At 34.4% G+C, this 15,234-nt stretch overlaps 1 protein-coding gene across 1 annotated transcript in view; it reads left to right on the plus strand.

Moving 5' to 3' along the window:
- The window catches only part of SPTA1 (spectrin alpha, erythrocytic 1), a 134,266-nt gene that overhangs the window by 115,280 nt on the left and 3,752 nt on the right, over positions 1 to 15,234 (plus strand). The window contains exons 45-48 of the mRNA XM_066366089.1: positions 5,639 to 5,935; positions 6,747 to 6,859; positions 8,015 to 8,032; positions 8,814 to 8,865. Of these exons, the coding sequence (XP_066222186.1) occupies positions 5,639 to 5,935; positions 6,747 to 6,859; positions 8,015 to 8,032; positions 8,814 to 8,865 (480 nt within the window). The remainder of the gene's footprint in view (positions 1 to 5,638; positions 5,936 to 6,746; positions 6,860 to 8,014; positions 8,033 to 8,813; positions 8,866 to 15,234) is intronic.

The raw sequence follows: 15,234 nt of genomic DNA on the forward strand, positions 1-15,234 counted from the left end.
TAATTTGTCTGTAGCTTTCTTTTTTTGTATTGTCCTTGCCAGCTTTTGGTATGAGGGTTATATTGGCCTCATAAAATGTGTTAGAAAGTATTACTTCTTCTTCAATTTTTTGGAAGACTTTGAGAAAAATAGGAACCAAATCTTCTAAGAATGTTTGGTTGAAATAACTAGTGTAGCCATCTGGTCATGGACTTTTGTTTTTCTTTGCAGGGGATGGGGAGAGGGTTCGATAGTTGTTTCTATTTCTTCCCACTTCATGACTCAGTTTGGGAAAATTGTTTAGTTCTAGGAATTATCCATTTCTTCTAGATTGTTGAATTTGGTGGCATAATTTTTAATAATATCCTTTGGATAATATCCTTTGGATAACTACAATATCTGTGGTAATTTCTTCTCTTTTATTTTAGATTTTGTTTATATGAGTCCTTCTTCTTTTTCTTAGTAAGTCTTGGCAAAAGTTTGTCAATTTTATTGATCTTTTCACAGAACCAGCTCTTTGTTGTATTAATTTTTTCTGCACTTTTTCTGCTCTCTATTTTATTTATTTCTGCTCTAATTTTTACTATTTCCTTTATTCTGCTCATTTTGGGTTGCTTTTGTTCTTTTTTTCCTAGTTCCTTAAGATGTAATGTTAAGTTATTCACTTGAGCTTTCTCTCATTTCTTGATATAAGCCTTTAATAATATAAACTTCCCTCTTATTACTGCTTTACTGCATTTCAGAAAATTTGATATGTCATGTTGTCATTTGTCTCTATATATCTTTTGATCTTTGCTTTTATTTCTTCTTTGACCAACTCATTTTTTAGAAGTATGTTGTTTAATTTCTTCATTTTTCTAGATTTCTTTACTTTTTTTTGCAGTTGAATTTTAATTTCAAAGCCTTATGGTCAGAGAATATGCTTGGTATGATTTCAATCTTCTTGGTTTTGTTGATATTAGTTTTGTGTCCCAACATATGGTCTATTCTTTCTTTCTTTCTTTCTTTCTTTCTTTCTTTCTTTCTTTCTTTCTTTCTTTCTTTCTTTATTTTTACAGAGACAGAGAGAGTCAAAGAGAGGGATAGATAGGAACAGACAGACAGGAATGGGGAGAGATGAGAAGCATCAATCATCAGTTTTTCATTGTAACACCTTAGTTGTTCATTGATTGCTTTCTCATATGTACCTTGACCATGGGGATACAGCAGACCAAGTAACCCCTTGCTCAAGCCAGCAACTTTGGGTCCAAGCTGGTGAGCTTTGCTCAAACCAGATGAGCCTGCGCTCAAGTTGGTGACCTCAGGGTCTTGAACCTGGGTCCACCGCATCCTAGTCCAACGTTCTATCCACTGCGCACTGCCTGGTCAGCCATATGGTATATTCTGAATAATGTTCTACATACAATGGAGAAAAATGTATAATCTGAAATTCTGGTATAAAATGTCTTGTAGATGTCTATTTTATTCATTTGTTCTAGTGTTTCATTTAAGGCTGATATTTATTGATTTTCTATTTTGATGAATGATCCAGAACCATCAATGGTGTATTGAGATTTCCAAGTATGATTGTGTTTTTTCTGTTTCTATATTTATATCAGTTAGTAGATGTCTTATATTTTTTGGTGCTCCCTGGTTTTGTGCATGTATATTAAGAAGTATTATGTCTTCTTGATACAATGTCTCCTTTATCATTATGAAATGACCATCTTTGTTTCTGGTTACTTTTGTTGTGTTGAAGTCAGCATTATAAGATATGAGTATGTCTACACCTGCTTTTCATTGTATTATTGGCTTGGAGAATCATTTTTCAACCTTCCACTTTGAATCTACTTTTGTCCTTGCAGCTTAGATATGTCTCTTGAAGACAACATATGGTTTGGTTTTGCCTTTTGATTTAATGTGCTCCTTTGAGTCTCTTTATTGGTGAGTTCAGTCCATTTCCATTTAGGGAAATTATTGACACTTGAGATTTCCTATAGCCATTCTTTATATTGCTTTCTGATAGCTCTGTGTCTCTTTTGGTTCTTCTCTTTTGTATTTCTGTCAGCTGTTTTTGTTTTGTGGAATTCCATACTTCTTTTCTCTGTTTCTTCTTTTTTTAAGCTATGTGTTTTAGTAGTAACATTTTCATGGGTCTTTACCATTAAGTTATTAAAAGACAATTGTCTTATTTACAAGAGGGCATTATCTCATGAGTGTTTCTGCACTCCATCGTCATTTTATGTTATTGTTGTCACAGATTATCTTTATTTTTATTGTGATCTTGTTGGAGCTTTTACTTGTAGTTTTGTTCTTTTTTGTTGTTTGTATCTGGTCAGATAACCCCCTTTAGTATTTTCTGCCATGGAGGTTTTCTGGTGATAAATTCCCTCAATTTCTCTATGTCTTTAAACATTTTTATTTCTCCTTTATATTTAAAGGATAGCTTTGGTAAATATAGTATTCTTAGCTGGTAATTCCTCTCTTTCATTACTTTAAACGTTTGGGTCCATTCTCTTCTGGTTTGTAAAGTTTCTCCTCAAAAATTTGATGATAACCTATGGGTCTTCCTTTATATGTTATATTTGTATTTTTCCCTAGCTGCCTTGAGGATCTTTTTTTTGTCATTGATTTGTGACAATTTCATTATGATGTGCCTTGGAATAGGTCTGTTTGGATTGAGGTAACTTGATGTGTTGTTTGCTTCTTGCATTTGAGACTCTTACCTTTTCCACAGGCTTGGAAAGTTTTCATCTATCATTTGAAACACTCTCCATTCCCTTTTCCCTCTCTTCTTCTTCTGATATACTCATTATTCTTATATTTCTCTTTCTGATAGAGTCAGACAGTTCTTGTAGGGCTCTCATTTTTTTTTTAATTCATGAGTTTCTCTCTTCTTCTCACTGTAGTATCTCTAGTAGCCTCTCTTCAATGTTACCTATTCTCTCCTCTATCTGGCCTGTTCTATTAGCTAAGCTTACTACCTCATTTTTCAGTTCATGTATTGAGTTCCTTGTTTTTGTTTAGTTCTTTTTATAGTTTCAATCTCCTTGGTGAAGTACTCTTTTTGTTCACTAATTTGTTTTTTGAGCTCACTGAATTGCCTGTCAGTGTTTTCTTGTATCTCACTATTTTTAGAACTTCAATTTTGAATTCTCTGTCATTTAACTTTGAGGTTTCCATGTAATTGAGATCTTTTTTTCCTGGAGATTTTTCATTATCTATTTGAATTACATTTCTGTCTTGTGTATCCATGATATTTGTTTTCTTCTTCTTTTTTTATTTTTCCAGTAGGTTTAACTATACTACAGATTTTGACTCTGTGAGATTCTTGGGTGAAGCTCCACTGAGGTATTGCTATTGTAATGTTGTAGGCAGGGCTGCAGTCACATTGGTTGGTGGGACTTGTTTTTAGGGCTTCACAGTTTCAGCTTTATGACTTTGTGGCTTTATGGCTTTGAAGTATTATGGCTCTAGAAATGGCAGTCTCAGGCCTCCAGGTTCTCCTTCCCACATCCCAAAAGACCAGGTTATCAAATGCAGGACACTTCTGCCTCTCAAGGGAGAGAGTGGCTCCAGAAAGTCAGCTGTGGAGGATCAGCCATGGCCATTCTTCATAACGCCAGTGGAAGGAAGCGGGATCTGGGAGGCTGCACTTTGATCCTCTCTGATACTGCACAAAGTGCAGACCATGATTAGAGCAGAAACTGTGGGCTGTGAACCAATGGTGCTTGAGCGCTATGCATGTCAAACTCCACAGGCTAAGTGCACACAGATCAAGGGAATACTATGGGCTGTGCAGGTGCCCAGCACCAGCAATCACAAGTGGAGCCCAGCAATGTGGCCAAACCATGGGAACCTAGGCCATGTCTCTGCTCTTGGTTTTGCCCATCTTAGTTTAGCTACTTTCCCTCTGCCTCTCAGTCTCTCCACTTCTCCCAGCTCTAAAACAAAACCCAAGTTAAACATGCCTCCCTTTTTCAGATCAGCAAGGAAAGAGGAAAATTTAATCCTCTGGCCTCTCTCCTTTCCAGACTGCACTGCAAAAATGTTTTATTTTCTGCCCCCCTTTTCAGTCTTCCCCACCTTCAGTCCCTTCAGTGCATGGATCATTCAGGTATGGGTGCAAACTCAGCTGGGGTTACTTCTCTGCATTGTAGTTGTTCAATTTGTTGAAATGTAAAGAGCAGAGATCAGGAGTATCACTAAAGCTGCCATTTCTCTGACTTCACTCTGTTATTACTATTAAAAGGGATAATGGATCTGAAAACCAGTATAAACCACTAATTTCTATATGGATATAAGTGATTAAAATGTTCTAACAGTGGCCAATTAAATATTAATTGCTGATAATAAAAAGAGCTATAAAAGGTAATTGGATGGTTAGTGAAATTGCTGAACACTTCTAGACCATAACAAGTATTATACCACAATAAACTAAGGTAGAGAGTTAGGGGAATTAGAAAGCAAACACACAAATAAAAACCAGTCAGTCTGGACCAATAGTTATATTTTACTCTGTTGAAGGACATGAGATCTAATTTTGGGTGAAAAAAATTAATCAATTGATAGACATATATATATGGAGAGAGCATCACAATCTGATTCTATTATTTTCTCTGATTATAAAATATTTGTAAAATATTCAGTTGATTCTATATTATAAAAATAATATGAAGTATTTCATAGGTTTTTATATTATTACATTAGTTTTCTCTTTGTTGGTCTATTTTAGCATAGAGATTGTGGAAATGAGTACAGGGAAGATATAATAATGCACAACTTTGTAATCTCTCTTTTACTTGAGCTAATCTATTCTCTTTAATACCTATGTTTGGGGATGAAACTAATTTGCTTAACATACATCTCCTTGAAAATACAGTCTGCTGAACCCAAATCTATTATCTGTTTTAAATTTAAAACATTTTTATTATATATTGTTTAGAACAATCAGTAATTTTTGTTATTCAGAACATACAGATAACCCCAAATAGTATTGCAGAAATAAAGATACAAGTTATAGGGTAGAAAATGGGTTTAAAATGACTTTCAGGCATGATATGAGCCCAGAACAAGTTTTAGAAGAAAGTAAGAAAATAACTCAGTATGGACAGAGACATTTAGAGAGATTTAGTCTCCAGAAGATCAGAGGAGAAAAATAGAAAGTAAATAATAGAATAGATTTGCCTATCTCATGAATGATTGTTCATTTAATCATTAATTTACATCTATTTTGCATGCTTACTGTATGCCAAGTAGAATTCAAACACAGACTTCAAATAAGAAATGATGAAATCTTATCATTGAAAATGACCTTTGCCAGTTTTGGAATCTTAAAATGACTAAAAACCTTTCAACCTTCTCATTTGTAGATGATGGAAAACTTGACCAGCTTCACACAATGAGAGGCCAACATCAGGGCTTATACCTCTTACTCACATGTCCATCCATCAGATTGTATGGTTCTCATTGGTTTTAGTTCTACCTATTTAGAGTAGTGCCCCTGAAAATATTTGAAGACAGAGATTTATTTTTATCCTTTTATCCTTAGTCCTTTTTTCTTTTCTCTTCTCTTCTCTCATTTCCCTTCCCATTCCTTCTCTTCTTTTCTCTCCAGACTTCTCTTTTTTATTCTCTTTCTATTGGGAAAGATGAAGGTGTCCTTTTTTTAAATCTGTAGGCTGAGGAGCTATTTATGGAATTTGCACAGAAGGCTTCAGCTTTCAACCACTGGTGTGAAAATGCTGAAGAGGACTTGTCAGAACCTGTGCACTGTGTCTCCCTAAATGAGATTCGCCAGCTGCAGAAGGACCACGAAAATTTCTTGGCCTCTTTGGCCAGGGTTCAAGAAGACTTCAACTATTTGCTAGAGCTAGACAATGAGATTAAGACCTTAAATGTGCCTTCCAGCCCTTATACCTGGTTAACAATAGAGGTACTACAAAGGATGTGGAAGAACCTACCTGACATCATCAAGGTAATGTGAGGCACAGAAAAGACTTCCTTTGGCTGTAGTGATTATGACCATTTAGTATATTATCCAAGTTGGGAGACTTTTGAAAAATAAAAGAACATCATTAATTGGGAAGGCAGTAAAATACTGGACAGTCTAAGAATAACTTGGAAATATGTTCACAATAAGTATAGTTTGGAAAGTTTTAAGCTTCTGGGTGTTGAGCAGTGACTTAGGGAAATAAACACAAGTTCCTGGAGGTAACTCTAAAGAATGGTTATAAAAATTTCTTGAATCTTGTATCCATATTTACAGTCTATATATTCCTTTATCCAAGCATTCTCTATTTTACACACACCTACAAAAGTGTTTTTTAAATGTATCTGTATTTATTTCTGTTTGTCTATACTGATGTTCATTATAGAAGCTATGAAAAATATTTAAAAGTTTAACAAAGGAGAATTTTACCATATAATTACCAATTTTATGTATCAATATCTACCTTTCCTTTAAAACCATTTTATGTTCATTTAAATAAAATTTTACTTGGAATAAAAATGAGAAGTAAGATTTGCCTTTATTATCCAATTTTTTAAAACTGGTCTTGATCTTTGAAACATCTTTAAGTACTTATAGAAAATTTTATGAGCTTTTCTCATGTTTTGGATGTGAGGAGAGGTGGGCTAGAAGAAATATAAGCACATAGACATAGGCTTCTGAAATATAGATTAGATTTGGGAGAGTTTAAATGTACAGCTGAGCCTGGGAACCAGTTATTTTACTGCAAAGAAAGGTTTTCAGTGTGCAATCTACTATTTGTAATTTGGGTTTCTAGGAACGGGAGAAGGAGCTGCAAAAGGAAGAGTTAAGGCAGGTCAAGAACTTTGAGATGTGCCAGGAGTTTGAACAGAATGCCAGTGCCTTCCTTCAGTGGATCTTGGAGACCAGGTGTGCTGTGCTACCTAAAAACTTATGAATCTTATGCCAAATACTCTATTTCTTATAAGGATGAAGTACATAAAAGAAGGGAGAAAAGAGGAATCTTACAGCATTTATCTATCCTAAATTTATTATATCTTACTTATGCTTTATATCTGTAATTGATACCTTTTTGAATCAATCTTTGTAAAATCAAGAAATGAAAATCTCAACCTTCTACGTATTGTGTACCCTTCACAATATGTAGAAGGGTTCTTTTCTTGATACTCACTTTTTTTCTGTTGCTAATAATTACAGTCCAAAATTAACAATTCCTAAGTTTGCACATCACTTTGCACTTTACAAAGTATTTCTATGTCCATTACCTCGCTTAATTTTTAGATCACCCTTGAAACTTATACAGAGAAGTTATTACCTCTGTGTCCAATTGTGGAAAGAACTCTAGTAGATAAATGGACTTGCTCAATGACACATATATATTTATTGACACATTTAGAAGAAGAGCATATTGTGAATACCCAATATGAAGCACTTATGTTGCCTGACTACCAAAGCTGTGATGAGAATTAAGTGAAATAATATATGCCAACTGTTCTTAATGAATGAAAAATGTTCTATGTGTGAAAATAATATTTGTTACATCTTCTGGGACAAGAATTCTGGAAAAGAGAATATTTAGAAGGTGTAATACATTAGAATAAATGGTCTAAGTTGGTAACCTGTATCCAATAGATGAGTCAGAATGATTTATACAACCCATGATATATACTGTTTCTACATACAACTGACAAGGATAAATCATACAATTAACCAAAAGAAAATCTTTATCATAGATAAAAATAACATCTGAAAGAAAGCAGAGGAAATATACCTCATCCTTCTCTTCTTTTGGTTTTGGTCTCTCATTTTCTGGCATCATGTGCCCAATACTAATTATATCACTTGTGCTCTTTACACTACAGCAAGTAGCTGCATGGAAGGTTTTAGTTATTCAGTGTGAAAAAGACTTCAGTAACAGAAGGTGGAACATGTTCATATATTCTTGGCTATGAAGTATTTAGAATGTTTTATAAACCTGAATGAAAAGGATCATAAAAGTAATCCTTATTAACATATGATTTCCCTTTCTCTCCTCTGATTCCTGTTTCGGACCTCCATGTCCAGGGCTTATTTTCTGGATGGGTCAGTATTTTATATTATCATGTTTGTTTTGTTATAACATTATGGAATAATCAACTAGGGAGGCCTTAGTACTGGTGTATCTTTAGCTCATCAAAATCTAATGATGCCTAAATAAAAATGTAAAATGAGAAAAAGAAGTCTAGCATACATCATTCTGGTTTCAGGCCCTATTAAATGGAGTCTTGCTTATATTAAATTAAGGGTATATTTGAGAATAAGAACTAGGAGGGAGGTCTGGAAGCCTTCTCATAGAGAAGAACTAGAACAGGGGTTGGGAACCTATGGCTCACGAGCCAGATGTGGTTCTTTTGATGGCTGCATCTGGCTCGCAGACAAATCTTTAATAAAAATAATAATAATGTTAAAAATATAAAACATTCTCATGTATTACAATCCATTCATTTTCTATCGCTCATGTTCATGGTTGCAGGCGGCTGGAGCCAATCACAGTTGTCCTCTGGGACAACACCAAATTTTTATTGGATAATGTGTAACATACATGGGTCGTTGTATGCTCTCACATAATTACATTTTAAAATATGTGGCATTCATGGCTCTCTCAGCCAAAAAGGTTCCTGACCCTTGAACTAGAACAAGCTTAACTTCTCATATGTATGACAAGGTTGCCAATAGACTATTGATTTCACAAAAATTTAGCATTGTATAAATTTATTTCAGTGAGACCTAATGACAGTGGGAAATGTAGGAACATTGAGTTTGTCTATGTGAAATACTGACTTCTGATATTATAATTAATTTTTTTCCTCTGGTTCTTAATTAGATCTTTGTTCACTGAAACAGGAACTCTGGAATCCCAGTTGGAAGCAAATAAAGTAAGTAATGTTTATTCATTAGCTCAGAACATAGCCAGAATTACAAGAAGTATAAGAAAAACTACTTAAACAAAGCTCTTAAATAAAGACTTTTACACAAATTCCACAGCCTAAAAGTTAAGATCCTAAAGTTCTGGTGCCAACTCTGCCAAAATTTCATTCTAATCATTGGCCACCACTTTTATGTACATCAGTTTGCTTAAATCTTTATATTGCAATTTCAGTATCTATACAATAAAGTTTATAATACTTATAGAGTTATTGTTATTGATCAATTATAGGAACAGTGCAAAGCTTACAATCTTAAACATTGACAAATTTATTATTTGATGAAAATTATTTGATAATACAATCAAATTGAGATGATCCCTTAACATTGAGTGAAGCAATGAGATACAGCAGTAGTTCTTAACCTTATTTTCATTACTGGGACCCTTCCAGAAAAAATTTTTAACTAATTAAATTTTATTTCTTCCTAATGAGGGAATTTACATACTAAAGAATAAGACACTGTCAGGTAGGGAGTTTCAATCAAGAGAAAAAGTAGGTAAGTGCTGTGTTGACCTCTTCCCATGACCACATCAAAATTACAACTAAATTATAAAATAATAAGCCTGAAACATTATCTGAATACCAGCTGAACAGAAGTTCTATAACTAAGAATACAAAAAAGAAGCTACATAGACACTAGTAGGAAGGCAGAAAACTCAAAGCAGCCTGGACCCACACCTGTGTGTTGTGGTTGAGAATTTGAAGGATATCTCAGCTGCAAAAGTCACCCCTGAGGAGCAAAGGGGGCCCTAGCCCCCATACTGGACTCATCAGCCCATATCACCAATGCCAGAAAGAGGAGCCCCCACAACATCTTATTGAAAAATTAATTTGGGGATTTTCCATCTGTGTGAAATAGAAGACTGCTGGAAACCCAAGGGTTCCCTTAAAGGTCTCATACCCAGATTCATTTACTCACTGGAACTCTCCCAAAGCTCTGAAAGAGAAAGAGAGGGACGGTGGCTTGGGGACAGCTGGAAACATATAGGGAGGAATTGAGTTGTGTGGCTTTAGAATGGGAGTTGGAAGAACAGTCACCACTCTCCCTGAGTTGATTCATTCTCTGACAAAGCCAGTGGGTGTTGGCCATCTTTTATTTGTTGAATCCTCTTACCACATGGCCAAATCTGAATCTGCATTAACCTGGTGAAAACATTCACTCCACCATGGTGACTCCTTGCGAACCTGACTCACCAATTCACATACTTCCTGGGCTTTTTTAGTATCTGAGTATTGTTTCCCACAGGCAGCAATAGATCTCAGGGTGCCTTCTGCCATTTTCTAAGTGACCCCAAGCCTGGCCCTGGTGGCAACCACCTTGGTTTACAGCATAATCTCTTTCACACACCTCCAGGCTACTTCCACAGGCAGCTACCAAATGTGGATTACACTGTATCTCTTACCAGGTAACACTGGACAATCACAGACAGTAGCTGACCTGGGGCTGCACCAAATATCTCTGCAGTGGCTCCTAAACCAACAAATCTGGTGGCTGGCTTCAGAGCCCAGCAGAACACCCCAGTATTAGCCAAACAAGTCGCACACCCAAAGGGGATGATCTCAACAGGGCAAATCCCATTTCATGAGGTCGCACTTTTACAGCAGGCTATACATAATGATTGTTGCTAATACTCACATACTGTCATCCTGAGTGTTAACGCTACCTACTGAAATACCAACAACAACTATCAAGGCTCAAATATAACAAGCAGGCACACACATCACAAACAAGGGACACTCCTGGAGCACCTTGCTTAGGTGATCCAGCAGAATCCACCAATGGACCATACAGGACACTTCCTATATAAGGCCACCCTGCCAAGACTAGGAGATATAGCAGATTTACCTAATAGAAACAAACCCAGAGAATCATCAAAAATGAGACAAAGGAACATCTCGCAAAAGAAAGAACAGTGATATCTCCATAAAAAGAAATAAACAAAATGGAGGTAAGCAATCTGCCTGGTGCAGAGTTCAAAACACTACTTATAAAGATGGTTGAGAAACTTAATGAGGAATTTTAAAAAAGAGCCAGTAAACATTAAAAAATAATGGAACATTAAAATAATTTAAAGAAAAAACAACCGGTCAGAAATGAAGACTACAATAACTGAAATAAAGAATACAGAAGATTATTTTTGTATTTTATTTAGAAAATTACATTTAAAGGGGTGAACCAATCAGAGTACATAAGTTTTAGTTAAACATTTCTATAACATTTGAATATTGATTATGTTATGTACCCATCACCAAAAGTCAAATCACTTTTCATCAAGAATACAGCAGATTAGATGAAACGGGATTGAATTAGTGATTGGAGTCAAGGTCATGAAAAATGCCCAATTGGAACATCAAAAAGAAAGAAAAAATTTTAAAAATAAGGAATATTTAAGGGATAATATTAAGCATAACAAAATTCACATCATAGATGTAATGAAAAAAAAGAGAGAAAGCAAGAGATTGGGAAACTTTTTGAATAAATAATGACTGAAAACTTTCATAATATGGCAAAGAAAATACACCTATAAGTCAAGGAAGTGCAGATTCCCAAATTAGACACCCAAAGAGATCCACAGCAAGACACAGCATAAGTAAAATGGCAAAAGTTAAAGACAAAGAAAGAATTAAAAAAGCAGCAATAAAAAGAGTTTGTTACCTACAAGAAAGCTCCCATAAGACTGTCACTTATTTCTCACCAAAAAAATTTCAGGTCAGGGGGAATTAGCACCTAATATTTAAAGTGATGAAAAGCAAGAACCTATAGCCAAGACCACTCTATACAGCAAAACTACCATTTAAAATCAAAAGAAAGATAAAGAACATTAAAGTAAAAAAAAAGCTAAAGGGGTTAATTACCACCAAACTAGTGTTACAAGAAATTTTAAAAGGACTTCTTTAAAAAGGAAAAAATAAGAAATATAATAATAAAATAGCAATAACTACATACCCATCAATAATCATTTTAAATGTAAATGGATTAAATGCTCTAATCAAAAGACATAGGGTATCTGAATGGATAAGAAATCAATACCATACATATAGTGTCTGAAAGAGACCCACTCTGATCAAAAGCCACAATCAGACTAAAAGTAATGAGGTGAAAAAAAAGATACATAAGTAGAAAAAGGAAAAAAAATGAGGTAACAGCAATATTTATATGAGACAAAATAGTCTTTAAAACAAAGGCTATACTGAGACAAAGAAGGACATTTCATAATGGTAAGAGATCAATCCAGTGTTTAACCTTGTAAACATTTATGCACTGAGCAAAGGAATATCTAAATATTATATATACAGCAAATAATGATGGAAAGAAAGGAGAAATTGGCAGTTACAAAGCCATAGTAGGGTACTGTAACACCCTATTGTAACAATAGATAAATCTTTCACACAGAATTCAACAAAGAAAGAATGATCTAAACTGACACAGTGGACCAAATGGATTTAATTTATATTTTTAGAGTGTTTACCCTAAAACAACATACTATACACTTTTTCAAGTGCACATGAAACAATTCCCAGGATGGCACACAAGTAAAGGCACAAAACAAGTCTGAATAAATTTAAGATTAAATTCAAAAAACCCACAATGGAAAGAAGAAAGCCTCTTCAATAAATGGTGTTGGAAAAATTAGAAAGCCACATGCAAAATAATGAAACTTAATTACACCTTGTCCCCACACACAAAAATGAAAGCAAATGAATCAAAGACCTAAATATAAAATCTAAAACAATATACCACATAGAATAAAACATAGGTACTAAACTTATAGACCTTAGCCATAGAGAACATTTTAGTTGATCCCAAAAGCAAGGGAAGTAAAGGCAAAAATAAATGAATGGGACTATATTAAACTAAAAAGCTTCTGCACAGCAAAAGCAACTGACAACCAAACAAACAGGCAGCCAATCAAATGGGAGTTGAAATTCATGAACAACAGCTCTGGTAAGGGGTTAATATCCAAAATATATAAAGGACTCACAAAACTCAGCAACAAACAAGCAAACAATCCAATTTAAAAATGGAGAAAAGACCTAAACAGACACTTCTCCCAAGAAGACATACGAATAGACAATATATACATGAAAAGATGCTCATCTTCAATAGCTATTAGAGAAATGCAAATTAAAACTACAATGAGATACCACTGTATACCTGTTACATTGGCTGTTAACAAGACAGGTAATAACAAGTACTGAAGAGGTTGTGGAGTAAAAGAAACTCTCATTCACTGCTGGTGGGAATGTGAATTGGTAGAGCCATATGAAAGAGAGTATGGTGATTCCTCAAAAAATTAAGACTAGAACTACTATATAACTCAGCAATGCCTTTAATGGGTATCTACCAAAAAAAAAAAAAAAAACAAAAAAAACCTCAAAAATACTGGTTTGCAAAGTCACGTGCACTCCCATGCTTATTGCAGCATTATTGATGGTGGCCAGAACATATAAACAACCAACGTGTCCCTCACTAGAGGATTAGATAATAAAGGTGTGGTACATATATACAGTGGAATACTACTCACTCATAAGAAATGATATATTGTCATTGATGACAACATGGATGGACCTTGAGAACATTATACTGAGTGAAATAAGTAAATCAGAAAAAGCTAAGAACCATATGGTTTCACACATATGTGGGACATAAAACTGAGACTCATGGACATAGATAAGAGTGAGATGGTTACCAGGGGGAAGGGGATAGGGGCAAGGAAATAAAGAGAAACAAATATACAGTGACAGAAAATGATTTGACTTTGGGTGATGGGTATATGACATAATCAACTGTTCAAATGCTATAGAAATGTTCACCTGAAACCTATGTACTCTTAACTGATCAATGTCACCCTGTTAAATTTAATTTTCTAAATAAAAATTTTTAAAAAATGAACAGAGGACATGAATTGATACGTCTCCAAAGAAGATCTACAGATGCTTAATAGACCTATTAAGAAAAGATGTTCAATGTTACTAATCATCAGAGAAATTCAAATTGAAATCACAATGAGATTTTGCCCCACACCTTTCAGAATGACTATCATCATTAAATCAACAAACAAGTGTTAGTGAGGATGTGGAGAAGGGAACCCTCATACATTGTTGGTGAAACTTCAAATTGGTGCATCCATATGGAAAACAGAATTAAGGTTTCTCAAAATATTTAAAATAAAGCTATTATATGACCAAGCATTTCCATTCTGTGTATTTATCTGAAGAAATCCAAAATACTAATTAGAAAGAATATATGCACCCCTGTGTTCATAGCGAAACTGGAAGCATCCCAAGTGCCCATCAATAGATGACTGAATAGAGAAGAAGTGGCATGTATGTACTATGGTATATTACTTGAACATATTAAACAATGAACTCTTACCATTTGTGGAAACATGGTTGGACCTAGAGGGTATTATGCTATGTTAAAAAAGACACAGAAAAACCAACACCTTATGATTTTATTTATATGTGAAATCTAAAGGACAAACTAAACAAGCAAGACAGAAACAGACTCATAGATACAGAGAAGAAAGCGATGGTTGCAAGATGGTGGTGGTGGTGGTGGGGTTGTTGAAACCCTGGATGAAAAGGTTAAGGGATTAAGAAGTATAAATTGGTAGTTACACAGTAGCCATGGGAATATAAAATACAGCATAGGGAATATAGTCAATGATATTATAATCACTATGTATGATGTTAGGTAGATTCTAGACTTATTAAGAGGCACAACTTTTAAATTATGTAAATGTCTAACCACTATGTTGTATACCTGAAACTAATATAAAATAATATTGAATATCAACTGCAACTAAAAAAAATAATAATAATAAAGAAAAATGGAAAAAAAACATGATGTCAGAAAGAATTGATCTTTGTAGGGCCACAAGCCTTTGTAATATCTAAAGTTTTTATATCAAACTCCGCTATCACAACCAATCAACTCTCCCCTCTTTAGGAGAAATTATTTCTCTTTTGAGAAAGCATGACCTTGATACAAAAAGTTGGCATATAATGTGACTGAATGACAGGGACATTTTTTGAAATCTTCTCAAGCTAAGGAAAGAGGTCCAAGAGTGCACACTGCAGACCTTAAGTAGGCCTTAGAGTTCAACCTCCATCAACAGTGCAGATAATTCATGATGCAAATCATTAGAAACTGATGATGCATGTATCTTGGAAATTTATTTCTTTTCTATCTGCAGTATATAACTACTAACACTTTGATTTACATATTACAGAATACTAGAATGACAGAGGGTGTATCACTTAGACTTTCCACCATATTATGAGTGATGAATACAGAAGTGAAATTGTTTTTCT

The sequence above is a fragment of the Saccopteryx leptura genome, chromosome 2, assembly GCF_036850995.1.
Source record: "Saccopteryx leptura isolate mSacLep1 chromosome 2, mSacLep1_pri_phased_curated, whole genome shotgun sequence".
NCBI classification, from domain to species: Eukaryota; Metazoa; Chordata; class Mammalia; order Chiroptera; family Emballonuridae; genus Saccopteryx; species Saccopteryx leptura.